The 21,564-nt window shown below is 41.0% G+C and overlaps 1 protein-coding gene across 3 annotated transcripts in view; it reads right to left on the reverse strand.

The window, feature by feature from the left end:
- LOC125447481 (cAMP-specific 3',5'-cyclic phosphodiesterase 4B-like) overlaps nucleotides 1–21,564 on the reverse strand; it is a 421,594-nt gene that overhangs the window by 346,055 nt on the left and 53,975 nt on the right. Inside the window, exons 4-6 of one of the 3 annotated variants that reach the window (XM_059639793.1) lie at nucleotides 12,708–12,838; nucleotides 9,248–9,314; nucleotides 5,925–6,190 (exon numbers count right to left, since the gene is read on the reverse strand). In XM_059639793.1, the coding sequence (XP_059495776.1) occupies nucleotides 5,925–5,966 (42 nt within the window). In that variant the 5' untranslated portion in view covers nucleotides 5,967–6,190; nucleotides 9,248–9,314; nucleotides 12,708–12,838. The remainder of the gene's footprint in view (nucleotides 1–5,924; nucleotides 6,191–9,247; nucleotides 9,315–12,707; nucleotides 12,839–21,564) is intronic. The other 2 variants (XM_059639792.1, XM_059639794.1) reach the window with 2 other exon arrangements.

Raw genomic sequence — 21,564 nt, forward strand, 5'->3', positions numbered from 1 at the left:
ACCTTGCTGACCTTCTGCAGTCTATTATGCAGAACTTTGTTGAATGCCTTAATGAAGTCCATATAGATCACATCCACCACCCTGCCTTCATCAATATGTTTCATTACTTCTTCAAAAAACTGAATCAAGTTAGTTAGACACCATTTCCCATGCACAAAGCCATGTTGACTATCCCTAATCAGTTTGTGACTTTCCAAATACATGTAAATCCTGTCCCTCAGGATCCCCTCCAACAAATTGTTCACAACCGATGTCAAGCTCACCAGTCTACAGTTTTCGGCTTTGCCTTACCCCATGTCTTAAATAGTGGCACTACATTAAGCAATCTCCAGTCTTCCCACACCTCATTTGTGGCTGTCCATGGTACAACTATCTCAGCAAGGGCTGTAGCAACAGACCATAGTTCTGTTTTTAGAAGGTACCTGGATGGGTATATGAATAGGAAGGGTTTAGATGGATATGGGTCAAATGCTGGCAAATGGGACTAGATTAATTTAGGATATTTGGTCGAAGTGGACGAGATGGGCCAGAAGATCTGTTTCAGTGCTGTACATCTCTATGGCCTTATCACAAAACTTTGTTTTAATCGGCACTCTATCGCACAAACACACCCCCCACCCCGGCACTCTCGATAAACCGTCAAAAAAAAACACGATAAGCAGCGAACGTGAGAAAGCTGACTGCCGGTAGTTCCGTATTCCACCACTGCCGGATAAGCAGCGCACTTGGCACCTTCCTGCTTCCTGTTCCGCCATATTGTTTGGGACAGTCAAAAAGTGCTGGCTGTTTTTGTGAATTGCTCATCGGCCGTCATGGAAACTTCAAAAGCCGGCACAGGCAGCAAACGTAAACGTGTGGTACTGACACTCAAGCAGAAAATAGAAATATGTCAGCGGCTTGAGAAGGGAGAGAAGCGCAGTCAGATCATGAACGAGTTCAACATTGGCTCGTCCACCATTTATGACATAAAGCACCAGAAGGAGGAACTGCTGAAGTTTTACACATCTTCAGAGAGCAGCAGGAGTGCGGATAACAGGCGCACACTGAAGAAACCTAAACTCGAGGAACTTGACAGAGTGCTGTACGAGTGGTTCGCTCTGAAGCGCCTCCAGGGGGTTCCGGTGACAGGGGCAATCCTGATTGAGAAGGCCAAAGAGTTCTACACCATGTTGCAGCTGACAGAGTCTTGTGCCTTTTCTGAAGGCTGGCTCACTTGTTTCAAATTACGGCATGGGATACGGCACCTCGACATGTCAGGGGAGAACACAGCAGCTGATTGCGAAGCTGCGGGATCGTACTGTGATCATTTCGCAAAGATCGTTGCTGAACACGATCTTTCACCCGACCAGATCTATAATGCTGATGAGACCGGGCTGTTCTGGAGATGCCTTCCCGAATCAGTTCTTGCAGGATCTGATGAAGCTAGCGCTGCTGGATTTAAGAAGAATAAAGACAGGATAACAGTCCTCGTTTGCGCCAACGCCGCTGGAACTCACCAGATAAAACTTTTTGTCGTCGGGAAATCCAAGAATCCATATGCTTTCAAGAATTTGCGTCATCTCCCTGTTAGATACAGTGCTCAGGGTAATTCATGGATGGACGTTCAATTATTTACTCATTGGTTTCATCACATTTTTGTGCCTTCAGTTAAGCAGCATTTCCGAAAGAATGGTAAACCCGAAGATAGCAAGTGTATTTTATTGCTAGACAACTGTAAAGCTCATCCTCCGGAGTCGAAATTGGTGTCAGGAAACATTTTTGTTATCTATTTGCCACCGAAAGTAATTGCGTTAATCCAGCCCATGGACCAAGGGATCATCGAAAATTTAAAGTGTCACTACAGAAAAGACTTCTTACGTAAACTTTTGAGCAATAATGAAAAGATTATCGAGTTCCAGAAGGCGTATAGTTTGAAAGATGCAGTGTACAACTTAGCTTGCGCGTGGAAGTTGGTTAAACCACAGACTTTAAGGCGTGCTTGGCATAAATTATGGCCTAATGTGAGTTTATCTTCAGATGAAGAATTCAAAGATTTCAGAATTCGTCAGAAAAAAAGCACAGTCATGGAAATGGCTTTGATGATGAAAAATGTGCGAAGTGATGAAAATCCTGTGTGTAAATTGAGTGAACAAGAATTGGAACTATGGGTTGATGTTGATAAAGATGTTAGTGTTGTGCATGTGTTAAGTGATGATGAAATAATTAAGAGTGTCCTGAATCCAACAAAAGAGAGAGAAACTGAAAGGCAAACTGATGAAGAATTGCATGAAGTGAGGGTTTCTTGGGCTAAAGCTGCAGAGGCATTTCAGGTGGTGCTTAAATTTGCTGAAACTCAAAATTGCTACACCGTGCAAGATGTCATTCGGCTACATTTATTGCACTCTACATTCTTACAGAAAAAACAAGATTATTTTAAGCAAGCTAACATTCAGGATTTGTTTAAAAAAGTGCTGATTCATAAGGGCTCTGGTGATCCTCATAATGAAAATGCTGAACCAGGTGGTGATCCTTGCATGGTGGTGACTGATCTTGATGATCCTAGTCATGTGATTGACAGTGGTGATCCTAGTGATAATGTTTAAGTCTAATTTATGTTTACGTTATGATCTATAAATCTTATTTAAGGCAAAGTTGCATTGTTATTTAAGTGATTTATGCTGTAAATAGAGTACAGCAAACTTTTTGATTAACCGGCACCTCTGGTACCAGGGGTGCACTAGCTGATCAACCAGAATATTTTATCAACCAGTAGACTCCTGGTCTCATAGGTGTCCATTAATAAAAAGTTTCCTGTATGTGATTGTAATCCACATGCACTGAGCCATTAAGAAGCAGCAATGTATGAATATAGAAACAGACAATTTAGTACCAGCAGTAGGACATTCAGCCCCTCTAGCCTATGCTATCATTTCATAAAATTATGTCTGATTTGACCATAGCCATAAACATACATTTTCACCTATCCCTGAAATCATTTCAATTACTTTTTAGTTAAGTATTTATCTACCTGCCTTGAGCACATTCAGTGACCAAGCCTCAATCGCTCCCTGTGGAGACAGTTCCAAAGATTCATGATCCTCAGAGAAATATTTCCTTCTCATTGCCATCTTATTTTTAAACTGTGTTCCCTCAACATGAACTCCTCCGCAAGGGAAAACATTCCCTCAACACCCAGCCTGTCAAGTCCCCTCAGGATCTTATGTTTCAGTAGGATCACCCCTCATTCTTCTAAACACCAATGGTTATAGGCTCAACGTGTTCAACCTTTCTTCATAAAGTAACGCCCTCACCGCAGGAATCAGTCGAGTGAACCTTCTCTGCATTGTTTTTGATGTATTTACATTCTTTTTTAAATAAGATGACAGAGACTATGTAATACTCCAGATGTGGTCTCAGCAGTGTTCTCCACAACTGTAGTACATCTGCTCAACTTTTATATTCTATTACTGTTGTCGTGCCTACATATTGACATCTTGTGATTCATGTACCCCCTGTAGCTCACAGCTCTGCCGTCTCTCTCTCCATTTAAATAACAAGCTGCTTTTCTGTTCTCAACAACAAATATCCCTTTTAATGGAACAATGTAACCCCTTTCAAAGGGCAGTCCAGGCTTACCAATACTGTACGGTCCTCTGATGGAAACTGCAGGAGGAGCACTTACAATGCTAAACACAGAACAAACACCATCTGACCGCAGGCACATCTTTACAGAGACAAGAATGGAAACATAAATGGTATTTCCATCAATCCATTAATAATGAATATTATAAAATTTCATTGCTGAGATCGGTCATTTTTTACCAATTTAGGTGCACTCTAAAAAACTTTTAATTTATTCCAAATTTAGATTAATGACTCAGTTTTCTTATTGAATTTTGTCTCAGACCTCAGGGTCACAGTTACTGCAATTCAGCTTTCCTTTCACCAGAGGGTGTCACAGCATTCTGTGACATTCTGAAGCATTCTGTGTTCGTGATCCAATACTGCACTTTTCAATGTACGCAAGGATCCCAGGTAACACAGCAGGTTTCATTCCTGAGTACATCTGTAAGTTAATTGGTACCGAAGTCAGAACACAATACATAAGTGTAAAATATCTGTTCCTAAGTATGCGTTTACAAGCAGGATCCCGTTCCTAAATATCAGCATTTCTAAGTCAGACATTCGTAAAATGGGTACCTCTGTATTTTGAGTCAGTTTGAACAACTGCATTTAAATTGCCCATTTATCACAAAGAGCACCCCACGGAATCTTCACCAGTAGTGGAAACGATATCAGATGTTAACCAGGCAAGATTAGGAATTGCGAGCACATGTTCAGAGAAAGAAATGAGATTCCAAAACAGATGGAGAGCTTTGTGCAAGTTCAAAAGGGAAGTACTGTAAGCTCAGTTTTAAATTGCTTCATTCAGCGCCATTGCTCTTTAACATTGCACAAATGATGGGGCAACTTATGCACAGTTAGCGGGACTTATGCTTCAGCATTGTTTCGTGCCAGGGCCAATATAATGTTTTGTGACTTAGCGGCGTTGTTTTGGAGCAGCCTGTCCCATTTCCCTAATTCTTTCTCACCCTATTAACCTCTCTCTCTCCCTGACTCTCTCTTGTATCCCAAATCTCTCTGTCTCCCTGTCTCCTTGACTATTTTCCATTCCCCAACACTCCCCTCTCCCTGACTCTCTCCCACTCCCCGACTCACTCCCGTTTCCTGACTCTCTTTCCTACTCTTTGACTCTACTGAGAGCCTCATTTCTGACTCCCTTTGCTATTACGCATGCAAGAAAGGGAGGCTCATTTTAATATGGCAAGACCAGCAGCTTCAGTGTCAGGCACCACATGGATCCATTGTGGATATCCTGAGCTAATTAAAAATATATTATCCACCCACCCCCTGCAAGATTAGAACTCCCTCTGTGCCACCTTCACAGTCTCTCAGACTCGGTGGCCCCATATCCAAGGGCCTGCCAAAAGTCGAGAATGCCATTCTTCAGTCTACCCTCCATTTGTCCTCCTTTGGGAACTGGTTGTAGTCCCAGCAGTGGCCATCACTTGAACCTAGGCTGCTCGGACTAAAGAGCTGCCATCAATCCACAGGGCCTGCAGAACTGTAAGGTGGCATTTCTTCCCTAAGTGGGCCGGGGGGGGGGGGGGGGGGAGAGGTTTCACCCTTAGTTAATTAACACTCAGTGCTCTGTGGCTGTGGGCAGCCAGTTTCAGCAGGGAGGTGTTCTGGTGGTCCAGCCATGCATTTGTGTAGTAAGAATGTTACTCGCCACTTTTCAAACCAAGCCTGGATTATGGCTGGGCCCCACTGCATTTGACATAGGCTGCTTCGGTATTTGAGGAGTTGTGAATGATGCTGAAGATTGTGCAATCATCGGCGAACTCCCCCACTACTGACATTATGATTTAAGGAGGGATATTGATGAAGCAGCTAAAGATGGTTGGGCTGAGGACACTACACTGAGGAACTCCTGGAGCTGAGATGACTGACCAATAGCTACAACCATCATTGTATGTGCCACGTATGACTCTAACCATTGGAGAACTTTGCCCTGAATCCCAATAAATCCACTTTGCTACAGTTCCTTAATTTCACAATTAATCAGATGTGGCCTTGATGTCAAGCAATGTTATTCTCACCTCATCTCTGGAATCCAGTTCTTTTATCCATGTCTGAACCAAGTCGAGAATGAGGTGGGGGTGGGGATGGGGGAGGGGTGCAGAGTGGCCCTGGCGGAACCCAAACTGGGCATCAGGGAGCAATGCAATCTCAAGGGATATAGGGATAACACTGCAAAATGATATTGAAGTAAATCAGTTGTGATCTCACTGAAAGGTGCAGTGAGCTCACAGGGCTGAATGGCCTTTTTATTATGTTCTTATTCTGAAATACAGTGCATTCTTTAAATTTGTTGTACTTACATCTTCTGCATTCACAGCTAGGACACTGCTGCTCTTTTTCATTGTGAGAGAGTTTGGTCCAGTCCTGTGATGAGGAGACGGTGGTCACGGTGTGTAAACTTCAGACAGTCTGCGATGAAAGTAACGTGCTGGTTACTGCATCAGGAGTTACCAGTCCTGATTTCAGCTGTATGAAGACTGTGTTGACTGGAGTCTGCGAGTGTTTTAGCCAATTATTTTCAAATTATTGGCACCAGGTATAAAATGTTTGCCGTTTCTAATGTCTCCTGTAAATGAAAAACAAAGTATTACATTTCATGTGAATTCAGGCAAAAATAAAATTGGGGAGAAAATTAAAACTTTTGCAAAACCTCAATGTCTGACCAAGATTGCTTTTGTGTTCTATGTGCTGTGTCATGTGAAACGTGTACCTCAGATATGGCTTTATTATGTGATATTCATCCTTTTGAACAACCAAAGCAAGCTCTACCTTTTCTTCGTATCTAAAATCTTTGAACTTGACATCACCTCCCTACCTTACCACTCACTATTCAGATCCCTTTACTCTGATTTTTTTCCTATATACTGCATCAAAGTAACATTCAACATGATCACCAAATACATCTCCTTAAACTGCAGTGATATCTGTCTACAAAATGTGATTTGGTGAATCATATCATCCTCCTCTGCTATGTCTCACTTGTATTCCACAGCTTGCACCCTTTCCTGCTTCTGTTCCAGCCCTCACCATGGTAATCGCCAGGGTGTCCCAAGATCCATCCTTAGTTGTCTTTAAATGCTGCCTCTCAATGACAACTATTCTATGCAACCATGCATACCATACTGAGGAAAATTGTCAAGTCCTTGAAGAGGTACAAAGATTTGCCAGGTGCAACTCTTCAGTACTGAAACAATTCATGCTCATAAAAATCAAGACCAAGCTAACATTCAGACTTGGGCTGATAAATGACAAGGAATATTTGTGCTTCAGAAGTATCTCCAACAAGAGGAAATCTAACCATCTCCCACAGACATTATTTAAATTGCTGAATCACTGACGTCATAGAACACAATAGAAGCGGGGGAGAACGTATAGTTCATCAGGCCTGCTCTGCATTTATTAGGGTTACAGCTTATTGTAGGCTTCCGCTCCATTTTCCCAATCAATTCCCTGAGAAACCAAAATCCTGTCTATCCCAGACTTAAGTATATTTAACGGTGGAGCATCCACGATTTTCCTGTGCAGAATTCTAAAGGTTCAAAAAGTGAAATAAATTGTCCTCACCTCATTCCAAAACAAATGGCCCTTTATTCTGAGACTGTGCCTCATGTGTCTATCTAGCTTACTGTGCCCTTTCACAGTCGTGTAAGTTTCACTGAGATTGATGCCTCTCACTTCTATACTCCAGCTCAAACGACCTAACTTCTCATTCACAATCCCTGCCAAACCCCAGTCCAGCAACCAATCCCATGAGGCTTTGCTATTCCAGCTCCTATGCAGCTTTGTCCCTCATTAAACATAGAGATCTAAACTGGACACAGTAGATGAAGGGTCTAGACCTGGAATGTCAGCTTTTGCTTTCTTAAGATGCTGCTTGGCCTGCAGTGTTCATCCTGCTCTACACTTTGTTATCACAGTATTCAAGATTTAATCTCATCAAAATCCTATATAATTGTAACAAGATCTCTTTTTCTGCACCCCAATCCACTTACAATAAAAACCAATATGCCAGTTGCCATTCTAATTGGTTCCTGTATCTGCATGCTATTTTTTTGTGTACCTTCGTAATAGCAAATCCAAATCTCTTTGAAGATCAGCATCAAAATATTCTACTTTTCTATTCTCATGACTCAAATGAATAACTTAACATGTATCCACTTTAGACTTCATAAGCCATCTTGCTGCCTACTCACCTAACCTGTCTGTATCTCTTTACAGTCGCTCTGTGTTTTCAATGCAGTTTACACTCCCACCTACATTTTTCAACTAAACTCCATCAACATCCTGTGGTTTAGCATTCATTAACTGGATGGCATCCATACAGTTGCTGTGGCTACAAAAGCAGACCACGACTGCAAATTCTGCAGAAACAAACTTACTACACCCTGTCCATCATCTGCAAGGCCCAACTCCCCAAGGCTTCTTCATCAGCCTGTTCCAAACCCACGACATCTACCAACTCCCAAAGACAAAGGGAACAAATACACGGGAACACCTTGGCCTACAAGTTCCCCGTCAAACTGCACACCTTCCTGACTTGGAAATGCATCCATTCTTTTACTGTTGTTGGATCAAAATCCTGGAACTCCCTTAGCAACACTGTTGAGTCCACCTATACAACGCCAACAACAGCAGCTCTCCTCCATCTTCTCCAAATTGATTATGGATGAACAATGAATGCAGGCATAGTCAGCATCACCCACATCCCATTAACAAGTAAAAAGACAAAAATAGAATGCTCCATATTTACTGCATGAGTGCAGCTCAATTACAGGAGATGCTCAGTACCATAAAAATATAAAAACTTCAAAAGTAGGAATGAAATAGAACAAACTACTCACTGAATCTGCTCTACCAATTAACATAATCGTTACTGAATTTCTGTCACAACTCCACGTTCCTGCTCACTCCCAATATCTCTTGATTCACTGAGATCAAAATCTGTCCATTTCAGCCTCAAACATTCTCAACAACAGAATATCTACAACTCCCAGGATACAGAATTACAAACATTCAAAATTCTTTCAGTGAAGTAGTTTCTATTTTTCCTCAGCTGATAGCATTTGATGCTAAATTGAGTGCAAATTTTACATATGATTGATAGACTTGTTAAATAAATGCCAAATAGCTTTCGTTATTTATGTATTTTTTCCTTGGATATGGGTCACATTAGCCAGACATGATAAGGATGGCAGATACCCTTCCCCAAGGGACAGTAATGAGCAAGATAGGTTTCTACACCAGTTAATGATCATCACCATTACTAAGATTAGGTTTATAATCAAATTTTTACTAACTGAATTTAAATATAGCCAACTGTTCTAGTGGGATTTGAACCTGTGTTATTTGGATTATTAGGTTAATGACATTATCATTATTGCCACTATCTTGCCTGAATATTGGCAAAGCTGAATGAGGATTGTGAGATTGCAGATCAGTCATGATTTCACTGAATCTCACTCATTCAGCTAAATGACAAACTCTGTTCTAACGTCTCAATATACACTCATTATAGTAAAACTGAAGTGCTAAGATATTATGAGAGGTTTATGAGATGGAATTTCCACAACAGTCTTAAAGGAAGACAGAGTTGGGAAAACTTAGGTAGGAAATTCCAACGTACATTGTCCAAGAAGGCGAGACTATCAGTGGTGACGTGAAGGGAATGGGATTCATACAAGTCCAGAATTCTGGAAGACAAGTCGAAGATTAGTGAGATATGATAGTTTGAGGCTTCACATAACAGGATGATAACATAAAATTTTAAGTATCCAAAAACCAGCAGGCAGTAGTTCAGCTGTGATGGGAGATTGACACTTGCAGGATACAAGCAAGGAGTGTTTGAATGAAATGAAGTGGAGAAGGGTGATCATACAATTTGATTTGATTTATTGTTACATGTACCAAGGTACAGTGAAAAGTATTGTTTTGCATGCTAAACAGGATAAAAGGACACAGTTTAAGGGGAGTAGGCCACTCAACTCCTCAATGGATGATCTGATTATGAGAATGTTGGCTGGTCTAGTGAACAGCTGAAGTTATTGAATATTTGGGTGTCAAAAGTATAGATGATGGATTTAGCCATAGAAATACAGTCAGTAACGGGTGACTAAAGCAAATCCCTCTTTGATAGGGAAAACCAGGTATTAGCTTGCGATTGAAAGCAATGCTGTGGTTGGAAACAGTTTGTTCCAGTCTGAGACAGTAACTGGAAGAAAGATGGATTCAACAGCAGGAGTACAGAGATTTGCAGGGAGCCGACGATAATGGCTTCAATATTATTAATTAGAGTTAAGTATGGCTTATCCAAGACTGCATGTTAGACAAACAATCAGTGTACAGAAGAAGGAGTAGAGCAGCAAAGTGTAACATGCTGCCAAAAATAGAAAGGAGCAATAGACAGATTCTTGGGGCATTCCAGAGGAAATGGTGTTTGGAAAGGGAATGGCAATTTTGGGAGAAGAAAGGGACAGTCAGGATATTTTTAAGAAAAGCTTTAGCTACAATTAAATAAATCCACCACCAAAAGTGAGAGCAGTGGAGATTGCTGTGTACGTTGAAATGTCAAGGGGAATGAATAATGCATCAGGGCTATGGAAGATGTAATCTGTGACCTGTTCAGTCGATCACAAAAACCAACCTTCCACCCAGTGACTCTGTCAACACTTCCCACTACCTCGGGAAAGCAGGCAACATAATCAAAGATCCTGCTACCCCAGTTATAATCTATTCCACCCACTTCTATTGGGCAGAAGATATGAAAGTTTGAAAATGTGCACCACCATAATTAAGAACAGCTTCTTCCCTGCTGTTATCTTTCTCTGTATCTTCTCTGTAGCTGCAACGCTACATTCTGCATTCTATTTTGTTTCCCTATTATACTTATGTAAGATATGATTTGTCTGGTTAGCATGTAAAACAATACCTTTCACTGTATCTCAGTACATGTAACACTAATAAATGAAAACAAACTTTGAATGGGGCCATTTGCTTTAATGACAGCAACTGAAACATGTTTAGAAAGTTTCAAACATGGTGTTTTTGGAAAGATGGTAATGGACAAGAAGCAGCAACATATTCAAATACTTTGGACAGGGAGAAGAGGGTTGAATAGGTCCAGGTTTTCAAGGTCAGAGTAGGGGACTGATAAGGGAAAAGGGGTGCCATTATTAGTAAGAAACAAATCAAGCAATAGTGAGAAAGGATATTGGCTTAGAACATCCAAATGTAGGATCAGTCCTGGTCAAGCTAATAAGCAACAATGGGTGGAAAACATTTGCAGAATTCATCTATAACCTTCCAAGCAGCAGTGGCAAGGGACTGGATAGGATTAAGCAGGAAATTAGAGAAATATACCTCAATGGTGCTACAGTCATCATAGGTGACTTCAATCTGCATGAAGACTGGACAACCTACATTAATAATTATACTGTCATAAACGTATTTCTAGAGTGTGTCTACACAATTGTTTTTAGACCAGTATGTTGAGGAACCAACATGGGAACAAGCTAGGTTAGCTTTGGCATTGTGCAATGAGAAGGGGTTAATTAATAATTTTGTTTGCAGAGTTCTTAGAGAAAATTGACCAAAGCATGATAGAATTCGTCATTGGGATGGAAAAAGTAGTCCAATCTGAAACTAAGGACCTACATTTAAACACAGGAAACCATGAAGACATGAGGGTGAACTGATTTCAGTAGATTGTCATAGAGTCATAGGTTAACTATATTTAAATAAAAACGTAACGGTGGGTAGGCAATGGCTAATATTTAAGGAACAGTTGCATTATAACAGGTATACATACCTTTCTGGCACAAAAGCACAGGAGGAAAAAGGTCCAACCATAACTAACAAAATAAATGTGAACATTAATTCGTCAGAAAAACCAAAATAGTGTTATTGAGTAGTGAAAGATTAGGAGAGTTGATAGATAAAGGGATCTGGGTGTTCTTGTATACCAGTCATTCAAAGCAAGGGAACAGTGAATGCTGTGAAACTCAGCAGCTCTGGCAGCATCTTGGAGAAAAAGAAACAAGGTGCCATTGGACTGAGACAAGGAGGAATTTCTTTATTGCACAGAACGGTGGATCTGTGAATTCTCTGCCACATGAAGCTACAGAGGCTAGGATATTTAAGTAAATATATTTATATATTTAAGTAAAAATAAACAAACACTGAAGGTTTCAAGGAGCATAGGAAAAGAGCAGAACTCTGGCATTGATCTAGGGGATTGGCTATAATCATGTTGAATTGTGGAGCAGGCTTGATGGGCCAAATGGTCTAGGTCTGCTTTTCCTATGTCTCCGCAGTGGTTTTAAAAGGTTGGGGCACAATTGGAGATCAGAGGAAATATTTGCACATTCAGCTGCTTGGGATCCAGGAAATAATTTTGGACACATCAATTTAATGGAGTTAGAGTCAAAGAGGCAAAATGTGAGGGTCATAGATAAGGCAAACACTGATAGAGCATGAGAAGAGATAGGAGAGGATCTACAGTGAATGACAATTTCAGTTTTATGGCAGAGAAGAGCCTGGGCTGGATTAAGTTTTTTTTGGTGGGCGAACAGAAAATGGAAAGCAGCAACAAAAGTTAAACAAATGGTCTCATTGGTGTGAGTCTCAGTTGGTGAATCAAAGAAGCCACTGAGGTCCATGCCCTTTTGTAGGTGAGGGTGGAGGGGGAAAGGAAGATGTGTAAGGGTTGGTAAGAGAGAAAAGAAGGTGGGGTACTACTCCACAAATGCGTCCTAATAATTCGTCAAGTGAATGTACGTGAACTATTCCAACATGGGAGACAACAGTAAACCCAATCCTCCTCATCCAACGTGCACATATATATATTGGACTAGAAAGAGAAGCAACCAAGCTGATTTTTTCACCTTTCTGCCCTAGAGGCAGTGAAAACAGTTTCAGTTCTGCAAAACAGATTCAACCTGGGTCTTACTCATCTTGTACATTTAAAATTAACTACTGAGCTACTAGCGAGTTTGGAAAATGTCATTTAAACAAATTGGTAGAATGGTTAACACAACAGGACATTATTGATTTTAAACATTTTCAATCATTTGAAATGTTTTTCTCACCTCCCCCTATCGTCTGTTGATATCCTTTGTGGCTTACACCTGCTTCCCTGATTCTCAAACCTGTCCACGTCATGTTGAACAAACCCCAATCGGTTCGGATTACATTTGCAGCCAACAAACACTTTTATAGCCTGGATAAGAAGGTAAACAGCAGAATCACATTTGAGGTTTTCTTTGATTTTGAAAAAATTCTAGTATCCTATATTCCCATAACCCAAAGACATGTTGAGAGGGCTAGATCACCCAGAGGAGGTGACTGAAGCACAAATTGGTGAATCACTATCTGAATTCATTATATATGTTTAATATTTATATTAAATTAATGCAAATCATTCAATGCAGGGGTGAGATGTTAAGGGAATAATTAATCCATTCAGAATAGCTTTCAGTAAAGACAGCCTTAGTTAACATTCAGAACCATGACTGGCAGAGAAAGATGAATTGTCGGTGTCTTTTACTGGCTCTCTCCCAGGAAGTGTGGCAGAGAATTTCATTGATTCAGGAGAGGAAACTAACAACAGGACGACTTTTACACTGCCTTAAATGATGTAACCATAGCAACAGCAGTAGAAAAAAAATCTACAGAGGGAGAAAATAATCCCCAGAGAATGGCACAGAGCAAAATCGGTCTTCTCTCTGTATGTCTGACAGGACATGGACAGAAAGGTTACAAAAAGTACTTGGAAAAAAAACATCAATTTCATTCCCCCAGTTTGTGGCTCTCTCCCTACTGATACTGTGGCTCTTAAAGCATTTCACAGATCAATCAGCTAATCTACATTGCCTCACACAAATCTCTCAGCATCTCATTATTTATCCATATCTCAAGACTTGCAAGTGAATTGAGCTACTTCTGTGCAATTTGATGACAACTTCTCATAAAACTTGAAAATGATGCACAGATGTAAAGAAATGAGAAAAGTAGAGAAAAGATATTCCTGACATGGCAACCGGGCATCCGGTCAAACAGGGCCAAGAAAATCTCCTGCGTATTATCACCTACCGTACCCCCTCGGCTGATGAATCAGTAGCCCTCAATGTTGAACAATATATGGAGGAAACACTTGAGGTGGCAGAAGTGCAGCATTGCAGTATTCAGCACTGGAGACTTCACTGGCCACCACCAAGAGTAGTTGAGCAGCATTCTCATGGAAATAGCTGCCAGACTGGATTGTGAGGGAACCAACGAAAAGGGGCAAAAAAAAAGCTTCAATTCATCTTTCCCAAACTGCCTGCTGCAGGTGCATCTATCCATGATGGTATTGGTACGAGTGTCAACTGCACAGTCCTTGTGGGGAAAATGTCTCATTTTCACATTGAGGATGCCCTCCAGCATGGCACGATCATTACACGAAATAGGATAGACTTTAAACAGACCTAGCAACTTAGGTTGGGCAACTATAGGCCATCAGCAGCACAATTGTTCTTGAACACAATCTGCAACCCCATGACCCAGCATATATGCCACTTTACCATCACCATCAATTCAGGAAATCAAAATAAAAAGAGAAAATGTTCAAGAAACAAGGCAGATCTGCGGAAAGAGAAACAGAGTTAACACTTCAAGTACAATATGATTGTTCCTCAGCGCTAAGGGGTCAACCCTGGTTCAGAGTGCAGGGTTTGCCGGGGCAGCACCATCATGCCTAAAAATGAGTTAACAACCTAGTGAAATCAAAAGCAAGGACTATTTATGTGCCAAACAGCATATGCAGCAAATGATAGACAGGGCTAAGCGATTCCATGTCCAACAGATAAGATTTAAGCTTTTGTGTTCTGCTATGTCCAATGGTGGTGGACAATTAACCAATTCATTGGAGAAACAGGATCCCTAAATACTCAATGATGGGGAAACCAGCACTTCAATGCACAAGATAAGGATGAAGCATCTGCAACAATCTTCAGCCAGAAGTGCTGAGTGGATGATCTATCTCAGCCTCCTCTGTAGGTGCCTATAAACACAGATGTGAATCCTCAGCCAGTTCGATTCACTCCACATGACATCAAGAAGGCTCTTAATACTGCAAAGGCTATGGGCCCTGACAACATTCCAGCAATAATTCTGAAGATTTGTATCAGAACTTGTGGTGCCCATAGCTAAGCCATTCCAGTACTTTTTCAACACAAGCATCTACCGAAGTGTAAAATTGCCCAAGCACAGATGTACATAAAAAGCAGGACAAATCCAGCCTAGACAATTACTGGCTCATCAGTTTATTCTCGATCATCAGTAAAGTGACAGAAGCTGTCACAAAACAGTGCTGTCAAGCAGCTTAGCAATAACCTGCTCACTGGAGCACAGTTTGCGTTCTGTTCGGAACATTCAGCTCTAGTTCATCTCAGCTTTAGTTCAAATATTTACAAAATCTCAGACATGAGGTGAGATTGACTGCCCTTGACATCAAGGCCACATTCAACCAAGTGTGGTATCAAGTAACCCTAGCAAACTAAGATGCTTGCTGATGATTGCACAATATGCAGCACCATTTTTGACCCCTCAGATAATGAAGTAGTCCATGTCCAAATGCAGCAAGACCTGGGCAACGTCTAGGTTTGGGCTGAGAAGTGGCAAGTAACATTCACATCTCACAATTGCAAGGCAACGTCTATCTCCAACAAGAGAGAATCTAATCATTGCCACTTCACATCCAATAGCATTACTGTCACTGAATCTCTCAATATCAATATTCTGAGGGCTGCCATTCACCTGAAAAGGAATCAGACAAGCCACATAAATACTGTGGTCACAAGAACTGGTCAGAGGCTCAGAATTCTGTAGTGAGTAACTCACCTCCAGATTCCTCAAAGCATGTCCACCATCTACAAGTCATAAGTAACATGTGATGGAATACTTGCGTCTTGCAACAACTCTCACAAAGCCTGTCACCACCCAGGACAAACCAGCCCATTCAATTGGTACCACACTGTCAAACATTCACACCATTCATCACTGACACTCAGTAACTCCGGCGATCCAACTATAAGGTGCACGGCAGAAATTTACTAAGGCTCCTTAGACAGTTCCTTCCAAACCTAGCAACACTATGACATCAAAGGACAAGGCAGCAGATACATGGGAACATTACCACCTACAGGTCTCCCTCCAAGCCAAATAACATTTTGACATGGAAATATATTTCTGCTCCTTCACTATCATTGGATCAAACTCCCTCCCTAAAAGCATTGAGTCTTCCTACAGCAATGGACTGCAGTGATTCAAGAAAACAACTCAATACTATCTTCTTACGCCCACCTAGAGATGGGCAATAAATGCTGGTTCAGCCAGTGACACCCCACGAATGAATAAACGCACTGTAGAAAATATCTGAAGGCATTTCATGGATGGCTCAAGAAAGATGTGCTTCATCCCAGTGTGGTTTTGCTGGGAGATTAACATTACTCAATCCGCTCTCACCTCCATCATCTCACCCCTCCTTCCATCAGGATCTGCTGCTGATCTTGCTAGAAGCTACTCTTCCTAGGACTTCTGCTCTCATGGTATTGTCACGCACCTATTTTGTACCATCTTTACACACTGTCTGTAGCGCATCTGTGACCTCCACGATGTAATAACATAGCTTTTCAAGCTCAGCAACAGAAGCAGCAGATTTGCTAACTTAAAATATTTTACAAATGTGGAACGCTCCTGTATTTACTCAAAAGATTTAACAAAAAATCTGCTATGTCACTGAGGTTTTCAGCAGGCTGTCTGAACATTTCTAAAAATGTGTGTTTTATACCAAAATTCTCTTTCTTTCCTTGTGCTTATTGCATTGTGCAAATATATTTAATAATTAATTGGTGAGTAACAACTAATATACCAACAAATTTCCAACAATAACTTAAGTCACGATCCTGCACTTGGCCCACGTGTATCCTATTTCAAAACCCCCTGCTAAACTGTCCCATGCCTACTCTGATCCTATATATTAGCAATGCTCCTAACTTGACTTTGTTTCGTTCCTGTTCCAGCCCCCTGACCCACACATGTCACACTCCAATTTGTTACAGACTCAATTAAAGAAGAATCTTTGTAATTACATTGCCCTTAACAGTGGCCTCACACTGCCCCAACCTATAAATGCTTGCTGAAGCTGAGAATAAAACTTGATGTAATTGAACTTTGCACTTTTTCTCATCTCCAAGTTTTAATGTAACTTTAAGCCATAATTGCAGTTTATTCTTGCATCAGATGGTTTTGCTGTTATTTGAAATAATACAATGACTACATCAATGGCCCACATGATGCTGCCTTTCAAGATATGAACAATCTGTCAGGATGAGCATGGGGCCTGAACTGCAGCCAGACCACGTGGGTGGTAGATTTCGTCCAAGGTGGATTTAATTCTCAACACCTGCTCAGCCGAGAAAGTGAAAATAAACAGCATGTGTCACAAGAAGATTAACCCATCAAGTTCTGAACATTGTTTAGTTTTTCTTCTTGTTCCAGCTTCCCCTTGAAAAGGTTATAGGGCAGGGATCCTCTGAAATTTCATTAATGAAGTTGGAGGTATTTAACTCTTTCAGAAAGTATATCTGGAAGGTTAGGATTCTTTTTATTTTGAGTCCTGAGGATTAGTGTTGCCAAACTATTTGACTGTAGAACTTAATAAAAAGTGATCCTGTCCTTATTTAAAAACAAATCTCTCAAAGTCAATGTAGTATATTAACCCGAATTGACTTCCCTTCCATTTCCCAATTGAGGAGCGCTAGGAGAACCAGTGTAACACAACAGAAAATTCAACGATTGAACACAGACCAGGATCATTCCCAAGGAGACTCATACTCGAAATATTAACTCTGTTTCTCGCTCTCCACAGATGCTGAATTTCTCCAGCAATGTTCTGCATTTTTTTTATTTCAGACCTCCAGAACTGCAGAATTTTGCAGTATACATCCTACATTACACATTGTGTAGTCAAATAAGCCATTGGATGTGCTTTCTCACAATTGGTTTTTAAAAAATTCCTTTTTGACCCTTTCCTCAGAACACTGCTGATAGATGTAAAACTAATGATGCAGAAATGATAAATAGGAGGCTGGAAGAACAAACGTAGTAGGTACAACCTGATAGGTCCATCTATCACCTGTTTCGCTCCTCCCCTTCCCCACCCCTTTATCTGCAGCTCCCCCTATCTCTACATCCAGGTCCTGGAGAAGGGTAGTACCCAAAACATTGACTTCTCCTTTCCTCCAGATGCTACCTAGCTTGCTGTATTCTTCCACCCTGGATTCTAGCATGTGTAGTTTTTTTTGTCTCTGATACAGAAACAATATCTGCTAACAGTTGCATGTAATTGCTTGTGTTCACTGTCAGTTATTTCTCTTGTAATATTAGTTCCACCTTAATTTATTATTCTAGCATTAGAATAGTGAGAAAAGATAATGGACAAATATTTGTCTACTAAAAACACCCCAATAGTAATTTCTAAGTTAACACAGTTCAGTCTGTTAACTACAATACATATTTAGATTATATTATCATAGTAACCAAATTGAATGGTTGAGCAGACTTGAAGGGCAGAATGGCCTATTCCTGTTCACGGCTGTGCAGGTCACATTTAAACTTAATTACAGAGATAAATTCAATGGTGTGTAAAACAGGTGCAGATCTGAACTTGCCCATTTCCTTTCAGGCAATTAAGATTAATCATCCATCAACCTGAAATTTGAATTGCTATGATTTATTGTCACGTGTACCCAAGTTCAGTGAAAAGCTTTGTTTGCGAGCAGTATAGACAGATCATAATAAGCAAGGACATACAGATTACAGGGTGAAAAAGACATTGACAGAGTCATGCATTCAGGTTACACCACTCAGAATGTGTGTTAGGCAAGATGTACATTAACAAGTCAGCATTATTTGAAGTTAGAGAGTTCACTTATCAGTCGAATAACGGTAGGTAAGAAGCTGTTCTTGAACCTGTTGGTGTGTGTGTGTGTGTGTTCAAACTTCTGTATCTTCTGCCTGACAGAAGAGGTCGTAGGCGAGCACGACCAGGATGGGATGGGTCTTTGATGACGTTGGCTGCCCTTCTGCAGCCATGAGATGTGTAAACGGAGTCCATAAATGGGAGCAAAAACAAAGTTGCTGGAAAAGCTCAGCAGGTCTGGCAGCATCTGTGAAGGAGGAAACAGTTACCGTTTCAGGTCCGGTGACCCTTCCCCAGAACTGATAGTGGATGGGAAAATGTCAGTTTACGTGCAGAAAATAGGGACGTGGGTGGGGTAGGGAGTAAACAATAGGATAGAGCCCAAAGAGACAGAAAGACAGTTGGCAAACACTAGGAGTGATAGTGAATTTAAAGTCGGTGGGCAAGAAGAGAGATTGGAACAGAAATCCCGTCGAAGAAAGGAGCAGAAATTCAAGGTGGGCATGCCTGGAAGAGATGTGGCAGTGAGTTAAATACTAAATAAAAACCAAAAGAGCACAGACTGTGATGGAACACAACTTGCTGAAGCAATACCTAGATTTGAAGTACTACATCTGTTCAGAGTTAATCCTATTTATCATGATAGGTGCGCTGCACAACCCAATACAGAATTAGGCTTCAAGGTGAAGGTGGGATTTCATCTCTACAAGAATAATCCCAGGGATGTAGGGCTTGTCATATGAGGAACGGTTGAGACTTTGGTTCTGTAGTCTACGGAGTTTAGAAGACTGAGGGGTTATCTCACTGAAACCTACAACCTGCTGACAGACCTGGATACAGTGGGCATGGAATAGATGTTTTCACTAATAGGAGAGACTAGGACCCAAGGGCACAGCCTCAGAATGAAAGGACAACCCTTTAGAACTGATATTAGCAGGAATTTCTTCAGCCTGAGGTTGGTTGTGACACCCAAGCCACTGAATGCATTTAAGACAGAGAAAGAGATTGATCCTTGATTGGTAAGGGGGGTCACAGGTTAGGAGAAGGCAGGAGAATGGGATTAAGAGATATTAGCCACAAGTGAATGGTGAAGCAGACTCGATGGACTGAATGGCCTAATTTGATTTGATTTATTGTTGTCACATGCATTTAAATATACAGAAAAGTTTTTTCTACTGAAATATCTTATGGTCTTACGGGGACTGTGCGTGGTCACTTCTACTAATAATATCACAGATAAATATACCTGAAACAAACACATTGATGAGTGGGAAATCAAGTAGATTTCGCACTGCAACAGGATAAGTGTGGAAGTTATGTTCTTTAGGACCTGGTTAGCTTGTTCTAAAGTGTCAATTTGACAGCAACAAGCCAGTCAAGACCAAAACCAGAATACATTTCTGTGTGGATAGAGTTTATTAACTATTCAATCTTAAGGTATTTTCCTAACCAACCTGTTTAGAGATATTAATACACATCCCTGAAGTAGATGGGACTTGAACCCAGGTCTCCTAGCTCAGAGGTAGGGACATTACCACTGCACCACAAAAGCCTTTATTTTCCCTTCAGATCTACCCAATCAACTGATTAATTAATTAACTTCAATGATCTGCTTAAAAACATGTAACACGTAGTGGCATTCCTTATGAATGGTTTAATAAATGTAACCAGACCAAATGTTTAATATTTAAACCTGGTCATAATAAATGAGAGAATGCTTGTAGCCAGCTAAAGTTTTCACAATAATAATGCCCTCTTCGATGTTGCTCTGTTTCAGCAGGTTGAAATGTTAACCTGTTCTTCCAATCAGGTGATAACAATATCTGTCAGAAAGTAGTGGGGCATGTTTTCCAAGAAGCCTAGCTCCAATGATGTCAATGGGACCGGACTGCTAGTTTAACCCAAGAATTGTATAGGTTCGGCTAAACTGCAAATGAGCAAATCTGGAAAGAAAACAGGCGTGAAAATAAACATTCTGTGGAGCTGGAGGAACACAGCAGGCCAGGCAACATCAGAAGAGCAGGAAAGTTGACATTTCAGGTCGGGTCCTGCTCCACTGATGCTGCCTGGCCTGCTGTGTTCCTCCAGCTCTACACTGTGTTGTCTTGGACTCCAGCATCTGCTGCCTTGCTACCTTGGGCCTGAAAATAAAGTTAACTTTCATTTGTTTTTTGCCTTTTGGGCCAGGCAAAAATGTGTTCCTCTGTTCCTTACAAGGAAACCTAGGTCTTCCCCTGCATTGGGAATCTCTTCTCCATCTTTCAACATCAAAAACTTTCTTAATTGTGAAGACTTCTGTTAGCTCACCTTCCAGCCTTCTTTATTCCAGAGAAAGAGACCCAACTGTCAATCCTTTCCTGAGATCTTCACACAAACATTTCTGGGGTCATCTTGGAAATTTCTGCACCCTTTGTACTGATTCTAAATGTTTTTATTGTTGTTGGCAATCTCTGGCTAATGAGTATGTTTGTCCACCAAGGAAATTCCACATCACTGGTCATGGGTTCTGTGGGTGCTTTCGTGGCCGATGAACCTGAGATCTTTCCCGCAGATGGAAAATGGTCCTTGGCCTTAAGATTGCCAACATTCCGTAGTTTGGTTCCTTTTTTATACTTCTTCCAGCCATTGTGTGTTAAGAATTGTGCCCTTCATACAGGAGGTTCCTTCAAAATCGGTTTCTTCTCTATGAGGGTCTTCTATGCATCAACATCTGTTACATTTTAAAGGGAAGCCTTCTTCTCGTTTGAGTACTTTCCTTGAGCTAGGCTAAGATGATTTGCTTTGGTAGCGTGAACTAAGGCATCTGGAGCATATGGTGAGCCCAGCAGAGTTGGTTTTGGTTAATCATGGCCTCAGTGCTGGTACTATTGGCCGCTTCAAACTTCCTGATGCAAGTACACCTATCCTCCCAGCCCAGTTATAATCTCATAATATAGCGACCAGAACTGCATGCAGCACTCTAAATGTGGTGGTCTAACCAAGAG

The sequence above is a fragment of the Stegostoma tigrinum genome, chromosome 35, assembly GCF_030684315.1.
Source record: "Stegostoma tigrinum isolate sSteTig4 chromosome 35, sSteTig4.hap1, whole genome shotgun sequence".
In the NCBI taxonomy this organism is placed as follows: Eukaryota; Metazoa; Chordata; class Chondrichthyes; order Orectolobiformes; family Stegostomatidae; genus Stegostoma; species Stegostoma tigrinum.